Raw genomic sequence first — 23,328 nt, forward strand, 5'->3', positions numbered from 1 at the left:
GAAGGGGAGGGCTTCTGTAGACTTGATAACCCAATGTCTTAAGTATCACTAATCATTATCTCTATAAAGTATATGTAACGATATAACATCCTTGGAAAATTTAAAAAGAAAAAGGAGAATTGGGAGTCCAAGCCAAGTACAAATAAAACAGAGCTCAACGTAATTTCAGAGGTCATTTATCCAAAAGAGAAACAAATAACCCACACTGTACGGGGCTCAACCATCATCAAATTTCAGTCAGTCATAAAATAGAATGAGAAACATGTTTATCTATTTGTTTGAAATGATCTCTGAAATACATAAACTGAAAATAAAGAAGCAATGTATAAAAATATCTGTGTAAAAAGAGGAGGAAAAAACTATATACTGAATGTATTTTAATATCACAGAAAGGACAATCATGAAACAGTGGTGCCTACAGAAAGGGAGGCAACAGCAAGAAGAAGCCTTTTCACTGTATCTTTTAAATTTAAATTTTATATCTTTTGAATTTATTTGTTCAGTAAATGCTTACTAAATACCTATGTATCAAACATCGTGGCACTATGGCTATCGGGTGAATAAAACAGACAAAAATGGGGAATTTCTAGCAGTTTAGTGGTTAGGACTTTGTGCTTCCACTGCTGGGGACCCGGTTTGATCCCTGGTTGGGGAGCTAAGATCCCAAAAGCCGCACAGCATGGGAAAAAAAAAAACAAAAAATGCCTTTAAGTGGTGAGACAGAAAATAAATAAAACACAGTAAGTCAGATGATAATAGGTGCAGAGGAAACAGATATAAGTGGAGGATGGGAATGGAATGGACTTTAAAAAAGGGTGATCTAAAAAGAAGGCTTACTGAAGAGGTAACATTTCAGAAAGGAGGAGAGGATGCTGATGATGAAACAGGTCACGTGGTAACATGGAAAAGACAGCTCTCGGTGGAGAAAAGGACACACGTAAAGGCTCTGAAGAGAGCATGCCTAGCCATGTCCAAGGAAAAGCAAGAAGGTGGGTGTGGCCAGAGCAGAGTGGACAATGAGAGTGGTAGTTGAGGTCAGGGAAGTGAGGAGAAGCTAGGGCTGGAACATTATAGTCCATTGAAAGGACTCTGGTTTTATTATGAAATTGGAAGCCCTTGAAAGATTTTAGGCAGAGGTGATATGATTTGATTTATATCTTAAAAGGATCATACTAACTGCTCTGTTGAAGCTGACTGTAGAGTGGAAAGGGAAGAAATGGAGATTACTGCAAGAATTCAGGCAACAGAGGATGTTATCTCAGACTAGAATGGGGAAGCAGGGGAGCTGATGAGAAATGGGTGTGCTACGAATATATTTTAGCAATCAAACTGAAAAGATATGCTAACAGACTAGACACAAAATGTGAGAGGGGAGTCCCAAATGATTCTAAGATTTTTGGCCAAGCAATTGAAAACCAGTGACCAAGAGAGGCAAAAAATAAAGGAAATGCAAGTTTACAGGCAAAAGATTAGGAGTGTAGTCTTAGACGTGTTATGTTTGAAGTATCTATTAGATATCCAAGAGGATACCACATAAGTGTATTGCCTATGTTAAAAAAAAATTAGCTATCTGTTATCATCAAGAACATAAAGTGATTCCTGCTGATGACTGAAAAATTCCAATGTCTCAGTTGCTACTGATTTCCTAACACAGCACAAAAGCTTTACTACTTAAAAGGATCTCAATCATTCCCCAAACTTAATATAAAGAAAGATCTTATCAGTTGGGACTGATAATGTAGAGAACACGTCACTCCATACCCTCCAACCTAGTTATCAGATTTCTTTCTGATGGTTCTTCCATGGAAAAGCAGCAAAGGCTAGTTTTAGGGAGGACACTTACTGCTGAGGATGTAGAGAAGACCGGGGGAAAGGGTATGCCTGTGTCCAAGGGGGTTTGAGGAAGCTTTCCTGGCCCGGAGTGGAGGAGGTCTCGAAGGCTAGAGCCTTCAGTTTTGTTGTTGGAGGCAGTGGGACCCAGTAACAGACTGTTAAAAAGCTTTGGAGTCAACGGAGAGACCTTTGCAGTGGAGTTGAACGAGTCCAGCCCAAAGGGTGAATGAGACTCTTTACTGAGCACCGACCTCAGGGACCCTGCTTCTGTAAGAACATAACCGGGAATAGCATTAGGCACAAGGAATACCCAGCAGGCAACTGCCTCCTAAAAATCAGCCAAGTAGGAAAGAAGAAAGACTCTCCCCTCTTCTGCCCCCCAAACTACATACAGCCTGTCTGGGCCAAGCCTGATGAGCTATGACTATGGCAGGTCTCATGGCCAAGGAGAAGCTCTCCTACTTCTTCCTTTCTTTTCCAGATCTGGATTTCAAACTTCCTTTTGTTCCCATTCATCTTTCATCTCCCTCACTTTCTAAGTCAGTGTTTCTTCAAGTAAGTCTCCAGAATACTTGTATTGCAATCATCTGGAGTGCTTGTTAAAAATGGAGATTCTCACTTAATAGTTCTGTGGGGCACAGGAATCTTTATTTTTAACAATTCCCCAGGTGATTTTTGTGCCCATCAAAAGACAAGTCTAGCCCTCCTGGCTAGCAATACTGGCTTAATAACAGGGCAATCTGGGAAGATTGTTAACCAAATTCTGACTGAAGAGGTTTGGGGTAGAGCCCAGGCATGTGCCTTTTTAAAAAAGCTCCACTTCTAGAAAGAAGTTGAAAGAGATTCCCTCATTTTACGTGATCAGCCAGAGAAAGCAAGCAGCCTGTTTAAAAAATGTGGATGGTAATATGTGAGTTTGAAGAATCCCAGAATAACTCAAGTGTTCCACCCACAGGCAGGACAGGGGCTTGTGTTAATCTCACCTTTTGTTTCTTCTTTAGCCTTCTGAGTTGCTAAATCCGCCAACCAGTGCAGGGCAGAGGAGGGTGGGGCTGTGTCGGGGCAAGGGGGCCTGATGGCTTTTAGCTCACTATTGCTATTTGATGTCGAACTGTCTGCTTTCAGAGGCTCATCTGATCTGCTGTCAGTACTGTCGGCTTTGGGAACATGGTCTGTCTCTGGTTGTGTTCCCGGTGCAGTTCCTCCTCCTCCTGAGAAGGTGGTTTCATTTCCAGAAGAGGCACTAGGGTTTATGCTAGGAAGCTATAGCATAGAACGCCAAAATGATTAAAGTGCTGTCCTTGTGTAGAAAAAATACAATGCAAATAGTAACTGCTGACACTAAATAAGTCTGGGAAAGCAATTTGGAATTGTCCCTTAAACTGCTATTTCACTCACTCATTAATTTAATATATATTTATTGAGTCCTACATGTGATAGAATCTATGCTAGGTTCTGTGGAAAGAGCAATGAACAAGACAGGGTTTTGTTTGACATGCCTGAGGCTCAATTTCTACAATGGCAAATCAGTAATCAAAACCTGACTGCACAAAGCTGCTCTGAGGATCAAATGAGATAGTACATGCAAAGAGCTCAGCACAGTGTCTGGCATACATAAATGCTCAATAAAAAGGTCATTATTCTACTGCTAAATTTTCCAGATGATGTGTTCTAATATATCAATTCTACTGAAAATATATCTTGAGATTTCTCAGGGTTAATCCTTGTACCTCTTATTGATCATGTGTAGCATTCCTGGAAAGTCCTCCAAAAGTAAGCAGTGTGTTTTTTGTTTTTAAATAATGTCTTATTCTTAGTGGTCACCATCAAACTAGAATGACCTCCACCTCTGACAGAAAATGGGAAAATCACTGCCTCTCTATGAAGGCTTAGGATGGTTTCAGGTGGAATGATCCCAGATCAGCAGGCCAATATTCATGTTTCTTTCCTCAGTACCTAACATGACAAGGCAGGGTCCATGCACACAGATAAGATCATATTCCTAGGACCTTTTCTATACTCTTTATCTACATAAAGACCCTGAGGTATAAATCCTGACAAGATGAAAAGAATCTCTTTGTGCTACTTATTAACCAAGCCTGAACTGGCTTTAAAGACAAACGAAGAGAAACTCACACCAGTTAGGGGGAATTTAAATCCCTCCAGTAACTGTAAGGGCTCTCTCTAGACAGGCTTCCCTATCCCCTAGTTGCCCAGGAATCCAAGAGTAGCCTGGGACAACAGAGGTGAAATGGGACATTTTCTGGAACAAAGAACTTAAGGTTCTCTCAGTTTGCCTGTGAGAAACACCACTTTTTTCACACCATTTTACCTGTGACATCCCATTAGTGACAGCAGGTCTCAACACAGATTTGTTCTGCCGACTAATACAAGGGCAGTTTGCTTTAATTCCCCACTTGCCCCGGGCAGCATGTACCATGTCTCCAATATTGTAAAGAGCTGGAAAAAAGATAATTATAATAATAATCAACCTTGGAATACTTTACATTATCTCTCTCAAGCCTCACAACATTTCAGTGAGGTAGCAGTTTGTACCCTTGATTTCTGATGATGAAACTGAGACTCAGGGAAGTTAGGTTATTTGCTTAAGTACATAAAGTTGGTAATTGAAAGTACTAAGACTTTTACCCAGGTCTATCTAGCACTAATGTTCTGTACACATTTAACCACTAAGCTACACTCCCTCCCTCCTCTAGTAAACATTAACAAGGTGTCCTTCAGTAGAAACTCTAAGGGTAGATTCCTTAATATTCAAGCGTATATAAATGTTTTGAATTGTATACTTGAGATTTAGGTACTTTACTGTAAGTTATACCAATGTATGCTGCTGCTGCTAAGTCACTTCAGTCGTGTCCGACTCTGTGTGACCCCATAGACGGAAGCCCACCAGGCTCCCCCGTCCTTGGGATTCTCCAGGCAAGAACACTGGAGTGGGTTGCCATTTCCTTCTCCAATGTGTGAAAGTGAAAAGTGAAAGTGAGGTCAGTCAGTCGTGTCTGACCCTTAGCGACCCCACGGACTGCAGCCTACCAGGCTCCTCCATCCATGGGATTTTCTAGGCAAGAGTACTGGAGTGGCTTGCCATTGCCTTCTCCGATACCAATGTATACTTTACAGAAACATTTAACCAATGCTTAGATCAGCATGGAGCAGGCATCTGATCACTGCACTCAGGGAGCTCTTCTGCTTGCATACACTGGGGTATAAAGATACAGGGGCTGGCTCCCCAAAGTGAAGGAGACTATAGGCAGAGGATTCACCAGCTTCAGTGTGTGTGTGTGTTAGTGAAAGTATGGAAGCTGGAAATAGACTTTCTGGAGGAATCACTGAAGTAAGTTGGCATATGACCATTCATTCCTACTGGTAAGCTGCCTTCTTCATGGTTTCAAGAGCTTTAATTAGCTTCAGCTGGATTTTTTTTTTTTTTTAATTTATTTACTTTTGGCTGCACCATGGGGTATGTGGTATCTTAGTTTCCTGACCAGGGATCGAACCCAGGACCCCTGCATTGGAGGCATGGAGTCTTAACTACTGGACCGTCAGGGAAGTCCCTCAGCTGGATTTTTATAAGCCTAAAAACAAAGGTCTTTCTGGAAGCCAGGGGACTAGCTTTTTCTTTCCTTTTTTTCTTTTTGCCATGTTACACAGTTTGCAGGATCTTAGTTCCCCAACCAGGCTTAAACCTGGGCTCTCAGCAGTGAAAGCACAGAGTCTTAATCATTGGACCACCACAGAATTCCAAGACAGGCTTTTTCTATTCTGGCCCTGCTGACCATAAGAATATAAAATGACATCTGAAAAGCAACCAACCCCTACACCCAGCAAGGTGAGGCAAAGTATGTACCCTGGCTGCATATAATCAATCTAACATTTCTGAGGATTCAAAGTCTCAGAGAAATCTTGTGAAGCTTAAAAACAGTCAAGCTGACATAAACCATTTTACCAAATTTTACAGTGTAAAAATTATAACTTAAAAATATTTTTCCCACCAATCTGAAAAAGGAATTCCTTTTACCTGTGCCAGGGATTATCTGTGTGGGCATGAGATTCTCTGGTTCATGGGACTGCCCCTTTGCACACTTCAACCAGGAGAAAACCTCTTCATCACCCATCTCTTCTGTCTCTGCAATGGAAATGAATGACTTTCCTATTTATGAGGGTCACAAGATCTCTCTTGTGTATCTCTCTCAGTGAGTGAGAGTTTCAGACTCTAAAGGCCAATTTTCTCATGGGTCAAAGAAGATCACAGGTAATTTTATTTTTGGTTATACAGTTTGTGGGACCTTAGTTCCCCAACCAGGGATCAAAGCCATGCCCCCTACTGTGAAAGCAGAGTCTTAACCACTGGACCACCAGGAAGTCCTTAACTTTTAAAAATACTGCTTCACTGAGGTATAATTTACATAAAATTAGTTCAACAATTTAAAGTGTACACTTCAAATTCAAATATGTTTGAATTTCGACAAAGGTATCTAGTTGTGGAAAACAGTGTGACATTCAGAATTTAGAACATTACTATTCCTTCACAAAGTTTCCTTTAGCCCTTTGCAGTCAATACCCTTTCCTCAACCCCTGGCCACTAATGATCAAATTTCTAACATTAAAGTTTTGCTTCTTCTAGAATTTCATATTACTGGAAACATATGGTATGTCATCTGTCATTTGTGTTGAGATATTTTCATTTGGCGTAATGATTTTGAGATTCATCCATATTGTTCCATGTATAGGTAATTCATTCCTTTTTATGTCTGAGTGCTGTTCCATAGTTTGGATGTACCACATTTTGTTTACCCACTCATGAATAGTTGGACTGCTTTCAATTACTGGTGAATAGTTGGATTGTTTCCAATCATTGGCTATTATGAATAAAGTGCTACAAATATTCAAGCATAAGCCTTTGTGTGGACATATTTTCATTTCCCTTATACATACTAGTAGAATGCTAGTTGATGTTTAAATTTATAAAGAAATAGATATACTGTTTTCCAAAGTGATGGTACCAAATTGCATCCCTATCAGCAATGTTTAATAAGTTTTAGTTGCTCCATATCCTTGACAGCACTTTGCACTTTCAGTTTTAAAAATGTTATCCATCCTAGTGGGGATAGTGGTTTCTCATTATGTTTTTTTTTTTTTTTTCATTATGGTTTTAATTTGCATTTCCCTAGTATGTAATGACAGTTTTTTCCATGTGTTTATTTTTCATTGACCTATCTTCTTTAATGAAGTATCTGTTCAAATATTTTTCCCATTTAAAAACTGGGTTGTGGAGACTTCCCTGGTGGTACACTTCCAGTGCAAGGAACTTGGGTTTGATCCCTGGTCCAGGAAGATTCCAGATGTTTTTCCTTGTCTTTTTAATGTTCTAATTTTTTGGCTGTGCTGGGTCTTAGTTGCTGCATGGGCTTTTCTCTAGTTGCAGACAGTGGAGGCTACTCTCTCGTTGCAGTATGCGGGCTTCTCATTGCATTGGTTTTTCTTGTTGCAGAGCATGGGCTTTAGGGCACTCAGGCTTCAGTAGCTGTGGCACACAGGCTCAGGAGTTGTGGCTCCTGGGCTCTAGAGCACAGGCTCAATAGCTGTGGCGCACGGGCTTAGTTGCTCCACAGTATGTGGGATCTTCCCTGACAAGAGATTGAACCCATGTCTCCTGCACTGGCTGGCAGATTCTTTCTAACTGAGCCACCAGGGAAGCCCTTTCTTGTCTCTTTTTGAAATTACTTATCTATATAGCCACGTATTTTTGGTTGTACTGGGTCTACCGTAGCAGGGGCTGGTCTTCCTTGTGGTATGTGGGCTTCTCACTGCAGTGGCATCTCTAGTTGCAGAGCACAGGCTCTACACACACGGGCTTCAGCAGCTGTAGCACCTGGGCTCAGTAGTTGAGGCTCACGGGCTCGACAGTGTGGGTTCAGTAGTTGTGGCTTAGTTGTAGCTGCTCCACAGCATGTAGAATCTTCCTGGACCAGGGATCAAACCCATGTCCCCTGTGCTGGTAGGTGGATTCCTATCTACTGTACCACCAAGGAAGTCCTATATTGTTATTATTTTGCTTTAAACAATTGTTTTTTTAAAAAGATTAAAAATAAGAAAAAAGTCTTTTGTATGTACCCATATATTTACCATGTAGCACATTCTTCATTCCTTTGCATAAATCCAAATTTCCACATTGTATCATTTTCTTCTGCCTGAATCACTACCTGTAACTTTGCAGCATGGGTCTGCTCCTGATAGAATGATGAATTCTATCACTTTTTCCATTCCTGGAAAATGATTTCACCCTAGAAAGATATTTCCACTAGGTATGAATTCTAGGCTACTAGGTTTGTTTTCAGCACTTTAAAATGCTGTTCCATTGTCTTAAGTATAGTTTTCTGACAAGTTAGCTATCATTCTTATCTTTGTTACAAAATGTGCATCTTTTTCCTCTTGTGCTCTTCAGCTTTTCTTTTTACACACTGTTTTTCAGTAAGTAAGAAGGACATGCTTTGGTGTGTTTTTCTTAATGTATTTTTTATTTGAGGATTATTGTTTGACTTGTAACATTATAGCTTTTTCATCAAATTTGGAAAAATTTTGGCTTTATTTGTTCCAATATTTTTTCTATCTCTGTTCTCCTGCCCTTTTTCTTTCTGGAACTCCACTTACCTGTTTGGGAGACTACCTAATGTATCTGGTAGTTCAACAAGGCACTCTTCAGCTTACAAATTTAAGTCCTCTGTCTGTACTTAGTTTGTTATAATTTTTATTCTATGTCTTCAAGTTCACTGTATCTTCTGTAGTATCTAATATGCCATTAATCCTACCTAGTGTAATTTTTTTTGAGATATTTTTCATCTCTAGAAGTTTCATCTGGGTCTTTTACATGTCTTCTATGTTACTCTTTATGTTTTCCTTTATGTACAAGCACATTAAAAGTATTTTAATAGCTGTTTTAAGGTCCTTTTACAATAACTCCATCATCACTGTCATTTCTGTACTTGTTCTATTGATTGCTTTCTTCCTCCCAGATTACTGGTTGTATTATACAGGTGGCGTTATTCTTTTCTGTACACCAAATCTTTCTTCACCGAATGCAGAGCTTTGTGAGTTTTATGTTTCAGAGTACTGGATTTTGTGTAATCCTTTAAAGAATGTTTGCTTTTACTATGCAATGTGTAACTAAGCAATTTGCAGATGAATTTGATCCTTCCAAGTCACGCTCTACACTTCATTATGGCAGCTCCAGAGCAACCTTATTCTGGGACTACGTTAGTCCTACTACAAAGGGTGTGACCCCTTTGGACTCTATCCAGTGTCTCTCCACTCTGGCAGGTGGGAATACAAACTGTGAGTTCTGTATACTATTCAGTTGACTGGCTTGAGGACAGTTTCCTCTGATGCATGTGCAGACCACTATATAATAAAACAAAATTGAGATGATTTCTCTAGATTTGGTGTTCTTTCTGTAGCACTTCAGTACACTGCCTCACTCTTCTCAGATTTTAATCTCGGTCTGAGCTTGCGAGGTTGACAAACTCTATTTTAATTGCCTTTCCCTGTGGTACAGGCTAGAAACTGCCAACAGGCAGTAAACTGGGGCAATTGTAGGACTCACCTTGTTTAATGAGGGAAAACAGACTCAAGCTGCCTGTTGGCCAATATCTGAAACTGTGAAAGTGAAAGTTGCTCAGTTGTATCTGACTTGTTGAGACCCCACAGTCCATTGAGTTCTCCAGGCCAGAATACTGGAGTAGGTAGCCTTTCCCTTCTCCAGGGGATCTTCCCAACCCAGGGATTGAACCAGGTCTCCTGCATTGCAGGCAGATTCTTTACCTGCTGAGCCACAAGGGAAGCCCAAGAATACTGGAGTGGGGAGCCTATCCCTTTTCCAGGGATCTTCCCAACCCAGGAATTGAACCGGGGTCTCCTGCATTGTATTGCAGGCGGATTCTTTACCAACTAAGCTATCAGGGAAGCCCTCTGAAACTGTGGTTTCGTATATTTTGTCTGATTTTCTTATAGTTTATGATAGGAGGGAAACTTCTACAGAAGTTTATCTTTCAAGGGCAAAAGTGGAAGATCTTAGCTATGTAACGTGAATGTGAATGTGCTAACCACTTGACGTACGTACATTATCTCATTTAATCCTCAAAACAATACTGTGAGGGACATACTTGTATTATCTTTGTTTTATAGACAAGGAAATGAGTCTGAGGGGTTAAGTAACTAGCCCAAGATACTATAGTTGGTATGATACAGAAGTAGGATTCAGACCCCAGTAGTCTAAGCTCTAAATCACTGTTACAATGGTTACACTGTATCACAGAAGAGGGAAGAATGATGAAGACAAGGGGCAAGAAGATTCTTGGCAGGTAATAAGATAAAGCAAAAAGAAAGTGAAGCAAAGGATTTGAGTAGACATTCTTCCAGGGAAGATAAACATGGGGCCAAAAAACACATGAAAAGATTCTCAACATTAGTAGTCATTTGGGAAATGCAAGTTAAAATCACACTATATACTGCTTCACAGTCACTATGATGGCTATAATCAGACAGATAATAACAAGCGTTGACAAGAATGTGGAAAATTTGCAATCCTCATACATTGCTGGTGGAATTATAAAATGGTGCAGCTACTTTGGCAGTTTCTGAAAGGGTTAAACATAGAACTGCCATATGTCCCATCAACGCTACTACAAGGTATATATTCTCAAAAAAATGAAAACATACATCCACACAAAAACTTACAACAAATGTTCCACTATTCATAACAGCCAAAAGTAGAAACAACCCAATGTCCATCAACTAAAGAATGGATGAAGAAAATGTAGTATATCTATACAATGGAATATTACCCGGCAATACAAGCAATGAATTATGTGCTGTAACATGGATGAAACTGTGAAAGAGTATGCTAAGTTTAGGAGGCCAGATATTGTATGATTCCATTTATATGACATGTACCAAATAGGTACGTTCATAGAGACAGTAAGTAGACTGATGGTTACCAAGGTTTAAGGGGGAAAGGAATAGGGAGTGACTGCTATTGAATGCAAGATTCATTTCTGGAGCAATGAAAATGAAATTACATAGTGGTGATAACCATATAAACTTGGGAATATACTAAAAACATTTGAAGCGTATACTTTAAAAGTTTTAACCTTCTCAGTTAGGTTGGAGTATTGGCAATTTTAAGACCTCACAGTGTGACAAAAGATAAGCTAAAGAAGGGGCCCAAAGCCATTTCTGCTTCAGTTTCCAAGTCCACACCTCCACCGACAATTTACCTTCAGCTGTATAGGACAACATTTGCTCACCACTGCGTGGTCGGCTTTTCCTGAGCCTGTAACAGTCAAGGCAGACCCCAAATCCGCATTTGCGACAAACCCAGTGGATGTTGAAGAGGGTTGTTTCACATACATCACACATCTCCCGTACACCTCGGACCGCTCGCTTCCATGCCACTTTCTCTGGTGGAAAAAGGAAGAGGAATACTGTTGGCACTGATCATCCTGAGCGAGAGCAAAAGATCCCAGATCCACTGATTCCCATTCAAGCATTTTGTCTAGCAATTAAACTCAAAGATTCATGAAGTTCGTATATCTATAATTGTAAGAGAAACAAAATACATGGAATTTCTAATATTTCTGAACAAGTGTCAGTGAGAATGAATGCCATATGTTGTCACTTAAGATACTATAAAATTTTCAAATTGGGGAAGGTTGAAATAAGAAGATTTTTCTCTTAAAGTATAGGGCATAATTTTATAGTACAATATTCCTTGGTCTAGAAATAGGGTATAGTATCTCATAGACATGTAAATACCATAAATATATGAATAACATGGGTTTAAGGAATGAAACACAACAACCAGTAGCACTTAACCTATTCACAAACCATCAAGTGTTACTACTTACTGACACAAATTAGTTCAAAGCAAAGCAAATATTCAGAGTGAACCAAACCCAAATAGGGATAAAAATGAAAATTACGGCAACTGTGCTACAAAAATGAAACACAAACAGGGAAGGAAATTTTAGTCTGTTAAATGCCAAAGACGGAACGACCGAGGACTGCTAGACACAGGTAATGCTTTAGCTATTCAATTTACTTCATACAGAAGTTTTAGCAGGCTTATTTCATCCATAGAAAATGCTATCTGCCACTCATTCCACATCTCACTTCAAGCAAAAGAAAATGAGTTTCCAACTAGAAGACAAGCAAGAGGATGCCTTACGGTGTGGCTCCACCATCATCATGGCCTCCTTCTCAGACATCACAAGTTGGCAGAACTGGTCTCCAACATTGGCCAGAATGTATTTTGAGGTTTCTAGGTCTATTCCTTCTGCTAGGGAGGAAGAGGGAATCCACAGGTTCATGGCATCAGGGTCACTTTGCTGGGGACTCAGAAACCCTTCCACTCGGAGTACCCCTTTTCGAGTGAAGATCAACCTGAGATAGGAAGATACACAGTCGAATACACAGTAAACAGCAGCAACCATGCAAACCAACACCCACTTAAAAATCCTACGACCTAAAAGAAATTAAGTGAGACTTAATAGGAATCAGGCGGAGTTAAGAACTTGCACCATATTTGACCAACATAGTATGCACTAATAGAAAGGCTTATTATTAACACTTATTAGGTCCAGGTTCTTTAAAGAACTGTCTACCAGTTTCTCTAACCACTTATTCCATACCAGCAACCACACTAGTAAATGTGACCAGAGAAAAATACAGATCTGTGCTCAATGTCACATTTGAAATGCCTGTCGACTTACATCAGGTGAGCCTTTAATGCTTGTTTAATATTTTCTTTCATTTCAAAACTCCAGTATTATTTTCCCCACAAGGACCTTGCTAATTATTTCACTCAAAAATTCCTGCAAGGAGCCAAAAGAGAGAATTCCCACAAATTCCCACTACACTATCACACATTGCTATACCTGCCCCCATGTACTCCATCTCGTCTTCTGCTGCTGCTGCTACTGCTAAGTCACTTCAGTCGTGTCCGACTCTGTGCGACCCCACAGATGGCAGCCCATCAGGCTCCCCCGTCCTTGGGATTCTCCTGGCAAGAGTACTGGAGTGGAGTGCCATTACCTTCTACAACGTCTTCTGCTACTATGGATGAATTAGTTTCCAGTGAAGACCAATCTCTCCACCTTTGCTCTACACCTTATCCTCTTGCATAGGCATCCCTTCACTAATTCTGTTCTACATCTATTTTCCTCTCTGTCATTGTTCAGTTGTTCAGGCGTATCCGACTCTTTGTGACCCGATGGACTGCAGCACGCCAGGCTTCCCTGTCCTTCACTGTCTTCCTGGAGTTTGCTCAAAGTTATGTGCATTGAATCAGGGATTTTCCTCTCTATTGAATCACTCTTCAGTATTTGAATGTGCTATCTCAATCCCCTTGATCCACATCCTCCTTCATTTATCTGTTTGTAAGAGCAAAGTTTCTTAAGAGATTTGTCTATACTGATAGTTATCAGTTCCTTTCTCTTTTATTTTCTCTTAAACCACAACATTCAGATGTTCTCTCATCAATCTACCAAAACTTTACTTTGGTTGTGCTGTGTGGCATATGATGTCTTGACTTCCTGACCAAGGATGGAACCCACATCCCCTGCAGTGGAAGCATGAGTCTTCCACTGGACTGTGAGGGAAGTCCTAAAACTGTTTTTGACAAGGTCATTCCCCCCTGGTAAATCCAAAGGTCATTTTTTGTCCTTAACTGACCACACCCAATCACCAGCATTTGCCAGAGTTCATTATTCCTTCCTAGAAACACATTCTTGAGCTGTCTTCCAGAATACCTCACTGGCTGTTCCTTCTCAGTCTCCTTTACTAGTTCCTCCTCATCCTGAAACAGGAGGGAAGAGGGAGGCACAGACTTTAAAAGGATGACATAGCCCAAGGACTCGACATAAACTGATTAGAACAAACAGGTCCAAGCTGTCAGAGTGACTTCCACTAGACCTTTGAGCCTCAGTATACACTCATCGTAACACATCAACAAAGTAAACTGACACACCCGCCAGTGCCATCACAGTCTGAGGCCAACCAGCAAAGATCAAAATGTGGGCAGTGGCCCAACTCCTGAAAATCCTTGCCCTTTCCCAGGATGACAGAGGATGAGATGTTGGATGGCATCACAGACTCAATGGACATGAATTTGAGCAAGCTCTGGGAGTTGGTGATAGACAGGGAAGCCTGGCAGGCTGTAGTCCATGGGGTCGCAAAGAGTCAGACACGACTGGATAACTGAACTGAACTGAATTTCTCAAAATAGTTGGAATAATCCCCCCATTCACTGTTGTTGGTCAGTTGCTAAGTCATGCCCAACTCTTTAGGACCCCATAGCGTCACCACACGTGGGATCTTAGTTCCCCAACCAGGGATTGAACCTGTGCCCCCTGCAGGGGAAGTGCAGAGTCCTAAACACTGGACTGCCAAGGAAGTCCCCCATCAAGTCATCCTATTTAAATTGTAGCCTCTCTAGCCTCTCCACTTATTAATCCTCTTTCCCTTCTTTATCTTCCTCACAGTTAAACTTGTTTTTCTTATTTATTATCTGCATCCCCAACAAGCCTCTGGAAGGCTGGAATTTGATGGTTTTGTGTACTGTTTAATCCTCAATGCCCACAACAATGTCTGCTGCTGCTGCTGCTAAGTCACTTCAGTCGTGTCCGACTCTGTGTGACCCCATAGACGGAAGCCCACCAGGCTCCCCCATCCTTGGGATTCTCCAGGCAAGAACACCGGAGTGGGTTGCCATTTCCTTCTCCAATGTGTGAAAGTGAAAAGTGAAAGTGAAGTCGCTCGGTCGTGTCCGACCCTCAGCGACCCCACGGACTGCAGCCCACCAGGTTCCTCCATCCATGGGATTTTCTAGGCAAGAGTACTGGAGTGGTTTGCCATTGCCTTCTCCGACAACAATGTCTGGCAATGTCTGGCACACATTAAATGCTCAATAGACATTTGCCGAATTAAGCAAATCCATGCCACATAGATAAACCACTTGGATTTCTTTATTTAAAAAACTAAGGACTCTTGAATGATTTCTTAGAAGAAATTCCTCTTCTAAGTTTATCAAGCAGAAGCAAAGTGAGTAAATAGCTATTGTTTGGTAAAAGCAAGGGACATTTCAAGGATTTTCAACAGTTATCCCTATTTTAAAGAAGGTTCACATTATCTCCTAATCTTATTTTCCCTTCTTTCTTAGGGGACTCAAATTACTCTAGCACTAAAGAGGAGTAACTGGTTAAGTAAATCTATAATACAAAATGGCATCCTTCTGCTCACATCACTGGTTTCAAATGGAATTCAAGTTAGGAATAAGAACACAGTTCAGGGGGCAGCAAGTGAGGCTGTTAAATTTCAATTCTCTTAAGGACGAAGTCATGGATCATTTCACAACCTAAATAACTAATGGGATGACAGAACCTTAGCACAGGCTCTGAGAGCAACGGAGTTTAGGAAAACAAGAAAAAGATGCTGAAATATGTTTACCGATTCAGAGAAAGAGTGGAAGCTATTTATCACTAAGGAAACTAGGAAGGAGATGAAGAGGAGTTTGGGTACCTCCGGAAGTGAAAGAAGCGGCAGGCCACAGTGGAATCATCTTGCTCCTGTTCCTTAAACTTTCGATACCGCTCCAGGCGGCACTCACGACACTTGTGCAGGTGAGGGGCTACATTGATGCACGACCCATCCTGCAGGAAGGGCTCTCCGGACTGCTTCAGCTTCTTTACTTTGCTCACATCTTTCAGCACTGATTGGCCCACTGTGAGAAGGCAGAGAGAGAAATGGTTGGTCATGAAAGGTTTAAAAGAGATGCAAAAACATAATCCTCCCGAGGACAGACATTGTCCTGACCTGAGTCACTCCTCCTTGCATTGGATGGGCATGAGCCCATCAGATCCATCCTTGGCAGAAAAGGAGCAGAGGGAACAAAGAGGGTTCAACTGGGAAATAAAAACCATGGAGAATTTGTGGGAAGTACCCCATGACAATGAAACAACTCTTGAGTATAGGTGAGGAAAACTCAAGAAGGCAGAAGGTAGCTTCTTGCCACCAGCCCCTCAGGATATGACTGTTCTACTAATCAAGAACTCTTGGGGTTTCTATGGGAAACCAAATCCTAATGAAAATGGTGACTTGCCATTTTCTTAAACACTTGTCTTTACACAATTTCAGACCATAACCTCACTCCACAGGAGTTAATGGCTTTTGAAAGAGGTTTAAAACCATAAATAAGTGACAGACAGAAGCAAACTGAGGAGCGGTTTTCTTGCTTCATCAACTCTACTAAAGGCTGCTATGTGAGAATAAAGACTAGTAATGAGTAACTCCCCTAAGTTCATTAAAGGGGAAGGACCAAAGGCAGGAGAAATACATTAAGGGAGGAAAGAGTTCCTGACCAAAATTAACAGACAATCAAGACTTTGTGGGATTATCATTAACAGGACAGATATCCCTCTTACAGTGCTAGTTTAGATCAACCCTGCTTTGAACCAGATGATCTGATGAGGGATCCCTACTGCACCCTTTGGACTATGTAATTCTATGAGATTATAGGACTTTCCATCAAAAAGAGGGCCTCTGCTGCCCAAGAGCACAGCAAGCATTTGAGGCAAGTGCCAGGGCAAGGCCTATGGATAATCTCAGCAGGATCACCTTTCAAGGGAGCAGTCCGAGGCCGGCCCTTGGGGGCCTGCTTCCCTTTGCCTTTTCCCAGCAACAGCTCAGCACTGCGTTCCCCATTGGGGCCCAGCTTCCCCATCAGGTGCTCTGGAATGCCCTTCAGGCCAGTCTTGGCTTGCAGCTGCTCCTCAGAGTCGCTTAAATCTGACAGGTCACTATTGGTACTGGAGTCTGAGTCCTGTCTGCAAGCCAAGCTTCGCTCATCCAGTGAGAACCTTTTCACAGCTTCAAAAGGAGCTTTGTTCTCCTGTGAAAAATCTGCTGGGGAGGACAGAAAGCTGCCTGAGTGCCTGCCAAAGACGTTACTAAAGGTTTTAAGGAGAGGATTGTCCTGCTGCCCAGGCCCCACAGTTGGCCTCTCCTCTGTGGGGCTGGAGGAGAGAGTAGGCATCTCAATGGGCTGGGTGAGGCTGCTGGTGGGTGAACTGGAGCGGCCATTCCCCATGGCAGAGAGGCTTGGCCCCCCAGTGGTAAGAGCTGAGCCCAGAACACCAGACACCAGTTTGGAGGAGTCAGTTGTGATGAAGAGGGTTTTCTTCTTTGCTAAAGATGCTGAATCTGTAGAGGAGTGAGACTCGGGCCAGCTGGGTGCTGCCTTGGAGGTGACAGTGGTAGTGGAGGAAGAGCCACCTGATGCCTGAGATGCAAAGCTGCTGAAAGGGCTATGTTCAACTTTCTCCACAAATGCCAAGAAAGGGTTAGAAGGCTCTTCTCGGGACAGTTTAGGGGGCTGTAAAAATAGATTTTCATGACTGTCTGGGGTGCGGGCATTTAGGAGACTCCGTGGGAAGGCTGGCGTGAGGGTGGGCATGGACTCTGCAGGCACTTTCCGATCCACAGAGCTGCCAGCCTTAGAGCCTGATTTAGTGTCTGCTCCAAGAGTGGATCTTCCTTTACAGAGGCTCTCAAGGCTTTGTTTAAATGAGTCTCGACTGGAGGAATCATCTGCCAAATTCTCTGAAACGGTAGTGAAGTAGTTACTAGTGGGTAAAGTTTGGGACATGCATTGAAAAAACAAGTTTTTGGAGAGATCAGAGTCTTTCTGAGACTCTGGTGCTGGGCTACAGCCAAAAGAGAAGCCCAGAGGTTTGTTCTCTGTGGCAAGAACCCCATTGGACTGGCTCCTTCCACTTCCAAAAGTCAAAGCTTGTGATGAACCCGGGAGAGATGCTCCAAATCCAGAGGAGGCCAGGATAGAATTCCTTGAATTCTGAAAAGAAGATAGCCACAGTTAGTGATGCTGGCTTCTCTTGACAATCTTATGATATATCTTCTTGGACCTAGGCCCACATTTCTTATGAGTCAATCAACTTTTCTCTCCTACAATTCCAGGAAAACTGCTCTTATAACTGTTACTGCCACAGACAACACAGAGGGGTCTTTAGCAAGGTGAGACAGAGATGGTAGGATGAAATGATATCCTTGGTTGTTAGCCAACTGATTGTCAAAGCACCAGGAGGCTGTGTAGGCTTCTAAGTTATCTATTTAGAAATGAAGATTCTGCCAGGGAACTGAAGAAAAGGGTTCCCGAATGTAAATGAGCTTTTAGTCTGAAATAGAGTGATATATTACTAGTGACCCTGTAATATTAATCTACCTCAAAGACCTTAGGGGCTATGGTTAAAGTTTTTGGTTGATTTAAGTCATTGCAAATTGCCCACTCTTATAAAAGTGACTTCAGCCCCATGAAAAGCTCATTGTACATTAAGGAAAAGTATCTTTGTCTGAAAATAGCTAAGATGGACCCAAGTCAATGTTAAAGCTGAATTATCTGTTTCTCTTAAAGTCAGACCAAAAAGTGCTAAATTAAAGAGGCATACCAGTTACTGAACACTTGTGTTAGCATTATGATTTAACAAGTCTCCAAACTGGAAAACTGTAGATACTGATAACACCCACCAACAAAAGCATTCAGCACAACAAACAGGAGAATGAAAAAAAAAATTCTTTTTTTAATACCTTAAAAATGCTAACTTCCACATTTGGATAAAGAAGGATGTGTACATACAGAGGGGTTAGAATCACTTTCATATAGTATATCACATACTCATATATGTGGATAATACAGAGAAATATCCATAGGTAGGTTCAAGTACTTACATAATACTTACATTCACTTTAAAGTATTAGAAATAAAAATTATTTAATGACTGCTTAATAGATATGGAGTTTCTCTTGGGGGAGAAGAAAATTTCTTTATGTAGTAGTGATGGTTGCAGACCATTGTGAATATATAAATGCCATGATACTGTACACTTCAAATGGTATAAACAGTAAATTTTGTGTGTTAACTTAATTTTTAGAAATGTAACGTACACCAAATAAATGAAAGGGTGTTGTTCAAAAAAAGCAGGGTGCGGGGGAGTTTCTTCTTTAACTAGGTAAGAGGAGTCTGTATTAGTACTTTCTTTAAGGGTGGCAAAGAGGCATGAGAACCAGGCAGGCCCTCTATGGCTTGTCACCAGGTGACATTTGCTACAGAGACCAGTTCAGGGGATTTCAATGACTTAGTTCATTCTCCTTTTTTCTTTTCTTCCCACTAACCAAAAAACCACTGACTTAAAACTTCTCCAAATAAAAAGAAGAGAATAGACAGACACAGGACTGACGCTATGCTGTTGTTTCACTGGCTGGATCTGGCCAGGTCCCTTGACACCTGTGTGACTGCAAGGAATGAGCATAAGGATCTCAGTTTTCACTACTAAAGTTACTCTCTAAAAATAAACACACACATGGACTTCCCTGGTGGCTGAGTGGTAAAGAATCCTCCTGCCAGTGCAGGAGACATGGGTTCAATCTCTAATCCAGGAGGATTCCACATGGCCATGGAGCAACTAAGCCTGTGCATCACAACAATTGAGCCTGTGCTCTAGACCCCAGGAGCAGAAACTACTGAGCCCATGTGCCTCAACTACTGAAGTCTAAGCACCTAGAACCCATGCTCTGCAACCAGAGAAGTCACCACAGTAAGAAGCCCTTGCACTGCAACTGGAGGAAAAGACAGTGCAGCAAAGAAGACCCAGCACAGCCAAAAATATTAAATAATAAATAAATAAAATTATATAAAAAGATACACACACGAATGAAAAATAATTGGATGCTCTTTCATTTTCCTATAACTGATTAAATTTCAAATCCTTTTCTTATAAGAAAGTGATGACAAACTGATTTCAACACAATTTTTAGGGCAAGTTTCCTGGGGGCCTGTGTCCCTGGTTCACGATGGAAATATCCATTTCTGTACTTTTAAATCATATCCCAAGAGAATACCTAGGCTGACCCACTAGTAAAGTTACTGATACAGCCACAGAAATTTCTCAGACCTGTTTGGAAAATGCCTCTGAATCCTCACTTCATCTGTTCAGCGTTGCTACTCCAAGAACAACAGTATTTAGTGGATCTCTTTGTGAAGCATGTAATATTTGCTCTGTTTTGTAATCCCCATTTACATCTATTCTGCCTTTGACGTGGATTTGATTTTAATCAATTTGGGAAATATGATGACTTAAACAGAGGGGAAATCCACATAAGATCCCTACCTAGTTCTCTTGGGAATGCTGGTAAACAGAGAACAAATCATGAAGACTGTTAACTTTGCATTTATAGGCCTTCTCTTCTTCTGCCTTGGCACTTCACCTCCCTACCCATCCCTGCACACTAGAGATTAACAAACTGGATCTGCTATGGAGGGGAAGAAGTCAGATGAAATGTATATGCCAGGTTTTATATGACACTGTTATAAAATGATTCCATTTTAGGATGTGAGCTCCTTCAAATAGGATTTCAATTCTTTGTTTATAATATACAGTACTTAGCACACAGTAGTTTCTTATACATAATTTATAAAAGTCATTTAGTATTTTATTTGTATTTCATATTCCAGTTTGAATTAATAGCCAATTTGAAAAGAAAATATGACCAGCATCATTAATCATACTTTGGTGACCAAAATAAGAGCCAAAAGACTATAAGAACTGATTTTGATACTGTTTCAAATTTGACTGGGGAGTCAACTTGATGTTAACTTTATTTAACAAAAGTTGCATTTCAGCAACAATATATGCATATCAGATAAAGAACCTAGCCGACTCTGTGGACACGAGTTTGAGTGAACTCCGGGAGTTGGTGATGGACAGGGAGGCCTGGCGTACTGTGATTCATGGGGTCGCGGAGAGGCGGACACGACTGAGCGAATGAACTGAACTGAACTGAAGCTGGATACTACCATGATTAATTTCATCAAAATTTCAAGGTAAGGCTTAAAGGATTAAGTTAAGAGGGGAAAAAAAACCTTCTATGGTCATATCAAAGTGGCCCAGCCTCAAAGGAAAATATAGAAAATGATGAACTGAAAATGGGTTGGTAATAGTAGCTTTCACATAGCCCTAATTATAGTGTTCACTGTTCCCAACACTATAATTCATTAACCTTGCCTCTCAAAGTCCTGATGGAGGCTAAAACAATACACAAACTAAATAGATAACTGAATTTAAAAGATTCCCCATTAGATCTATTTTAACGACATGTTAAATTGGATTGTATAATCAAGTTTTGATTAGCCCAACTGTTCAGGTGACTTTTAAGAGCTGAGAAAGTTTTAAGAATATACACATTTGTCCAACAAGCAGTAAAGGACTATCCACAGAATACAAGTTAAACACATCTCAGAAATACTCCTTCCCTATGGCATCTGAGATGCTTTTCAATGTGTTAAGAACAAAGTAGGGCGAAAGTGTGAACCCACATCTTGCAAATCTGCCCCTGAAACAACTCACCTCTCCTGGGGCCTGCGACCAGCTGCCTTTCTGTTTTTCCGGCCCAGTCCCTGTTGCAAGGCCAGTGTCTGAGATCCTCACCGTGGTTGGGGTGGAGCTGGCGGTAGTGACCACAGCTGCTGAAGCCACCATACACTGGCCAACTTGTTCCAGTGTTTTTCCTGCCTCTTTATTTTCGGCTCCACCCACCTCTGGGGCCAAAGGTGTCTGACCTGTGGCTGTAGAATACGGAGTGAAAGGTAGAGGTGTGTCCCCACCCACAGGCTCATCCTGCACCACCAGAGTCCTGCCGTTTTCTTTGGTGTAAGTGGCAAAGCGAATGTTGCGGTTAATCTGGGGGACAAATGTAGTCGGTGGCTGCTTGGTTCTCTGATCCAGCCCTGGCTCTCCACTGGCATTCCCTCCTTTCCAGGGCCCTCGGCTTGCCTCGCCTCCATCGCTCCCATTACTGTCTACTTCACCCCTGTCTCCTTTCAATTTCTTTGATGCAGGGTCACACCCAGAGTCCGAAGCACTTTTCCTCCTCCGGCCATCTTTCCCCTCTATGCTCTCTCTCTTCTTCTTTCCTTTGGAAGATTTTACTGCTTTTAACGTACCCCCCTACAAAACAAAATTCAAAAAAGATTTATTACAAGGGACTTTCCATCCTGTGAAAACCATAAACCATTAGCTCTTTCCCATCTCTAGAAGCAGACAATCAAAGCTGGGACAGATTGCCAAATTCCAATGCCAGCTCTAAGACATACCCTTTGTTAAAAAGCTCCAATCTTCCTGTGATTCAATTTACACACATATATTCAAGATAATAGTTACTAGAGGTTAACTCACTTGGCAAAACGTCCCTTAAATGAAATGTACTCATTTCTTAAATGGACTTTTTTCAGGATTTAAAAAATTTGTGGAATTTCTTTTACAAAATGGACTGATAAAGCTAGTCTGGGAACTTTTTGTCCCTTGGTGAAAAAAAAAAAATCTCCTTTATTTTATATTTATCTCCTTTTTTGACAGAAACTGGCAAGTATTGAAATATAAAATCTCCTCTATCCAGAAGTCACTAAAAACTGGTGACAACTTAACAAAGGGAAAAGGAACATTTATGAGTCTGTGACCAGAGGAAAAATGAGCCCAACAGAGACAGGTTTGAGTTGCTCTTATGGACACTGTAAAGAACACAATTTCCAGATCTTATTTCAAAACATTAGATACAACAGGGGGGAAAACTAAAAAGGCAGGCTACCATAACAAAAAACTCAAATCTCTTAGCTCTTTTAGTAATTTCATTCTATTTCATGAAATCTTATTTAGCCTTATTTGAAAGGTCAGTAACCTTAAAAGACACAGAATTAAAAGGGGGCAATTCCTATCTCTGAGTGAAAACTCTTTCCCTGAGAAGGACAAGAGGACAGGGGTTTGGGACACAGTTAACATTCTCTCAGGCAACTTATACCTAGAACATTCTTAGACTGATATCCTATTATTTCTTTTTAGCTGCATTTAGCTAACTTTCAGATAGTTTCATTTAGATAATGTGCTGGGGTAGCAATAAGTGAGTGACATAGTTATTTGGCTGTTATTATTTACCAGCTTGATTAATCAACTCTCACTGCCCTTGAATACATACAGATTCTTTGTGCAGATCTGTATCTTTGTTGTAATCAATCATTATTATAGCTCTTATAACTGAATTTTTTTCAAATTTTTCATTTCTTCTTGCCAGTTTTCTCTTTTTTTCTGCCTTCATTTTTTTCCCCTTAATTTCCTTCTGAAAAGCTTAATCAAAGCTCAAGATTTACTTGTTTCTCCCATACTTTTGGTAATATTAATCTAAGTGTCTAAATATTTCATTTAAGAACCATTTCTGTTTGTTAAGAATTATTTTCATTTGATCATTTAAAAATCTGTTCACCCCTTCTTCAGCCTCTATCATCACTCAGTTTCAGTGCTGTGAAGTATTTAAGTACGATCACTGAAGTCTCTCCTTTCTTGCTCCCTCTTTCTAAGCAAATGA

The 23,328-nt window shown here is 40.9% G+C and overlaps 1 protein-coding gene across 4 annotated transcripts in view; it reads right to left on the reverse strand.

Moving 5' to 3' along the window:
* KDM3B (lysine demethylase 3B) overlaps positions 1-23,328 on the reverse strand; it is a 57,438-nt gene that overhangs the window by 12,198 nt on the left and 21,912 nt on the right. The window contains exons 7-15 of one of the 4 annotated variants that reach the window (XM_055429034.2): positions 21,321-21,920; positions 16,519-17,755; positions 15,424-15,625; positions 12,074-12,288; positions 11,124-11,306; positions 5,870-5,977; positions 4,166-4,293; positions 2,817-3,096; positions 1,844-2,100 (exon numbers count right to left, since the gene is read on the reverse strand). In XM_055429034.2, the coding sequence (XP_055285009.2) occupies positions 1,844-2,100; positions 2,817-3,096; positions 4,166-4,293; positions 5,870-5,977; positions 11,124-11,306; positions 12,074-12,288; positions 15,424-15,625; positions 16,519-17,755; positions 21,321-21,920 (3,210 nt within the window). The remainder of the gene's footprint in view (positions 1-1,843; positions 2,101-2,816; positions 3,097-4,165; positions 4,294-5,869; positions 5,978-11,123; positions 11,307-12,073; positions 12,289-15,423; positions 15,626-16,518; positions 17,756-21,320; positions 21,921-23,328) is intronic. The other 3 variants (XM_055429035.2, XM_088838639.1, XM_088838640.1) reach the window with 3 other exon arrangements.

This window comes from Moschus berezovskii, chromosome 8, assembly GCF_049115385.1.
Source record: "Moschus berezovskii isolate FMDL1 chromosome 8, NW_MosBer_1.0, whole genome shotgun sequence".
Lineage (NCBI taxonomy): Eukaryota > Metazoa > Chordata > Mammalia > Artiodactyla > Moschidae > Moschus > Moschus berezovskii.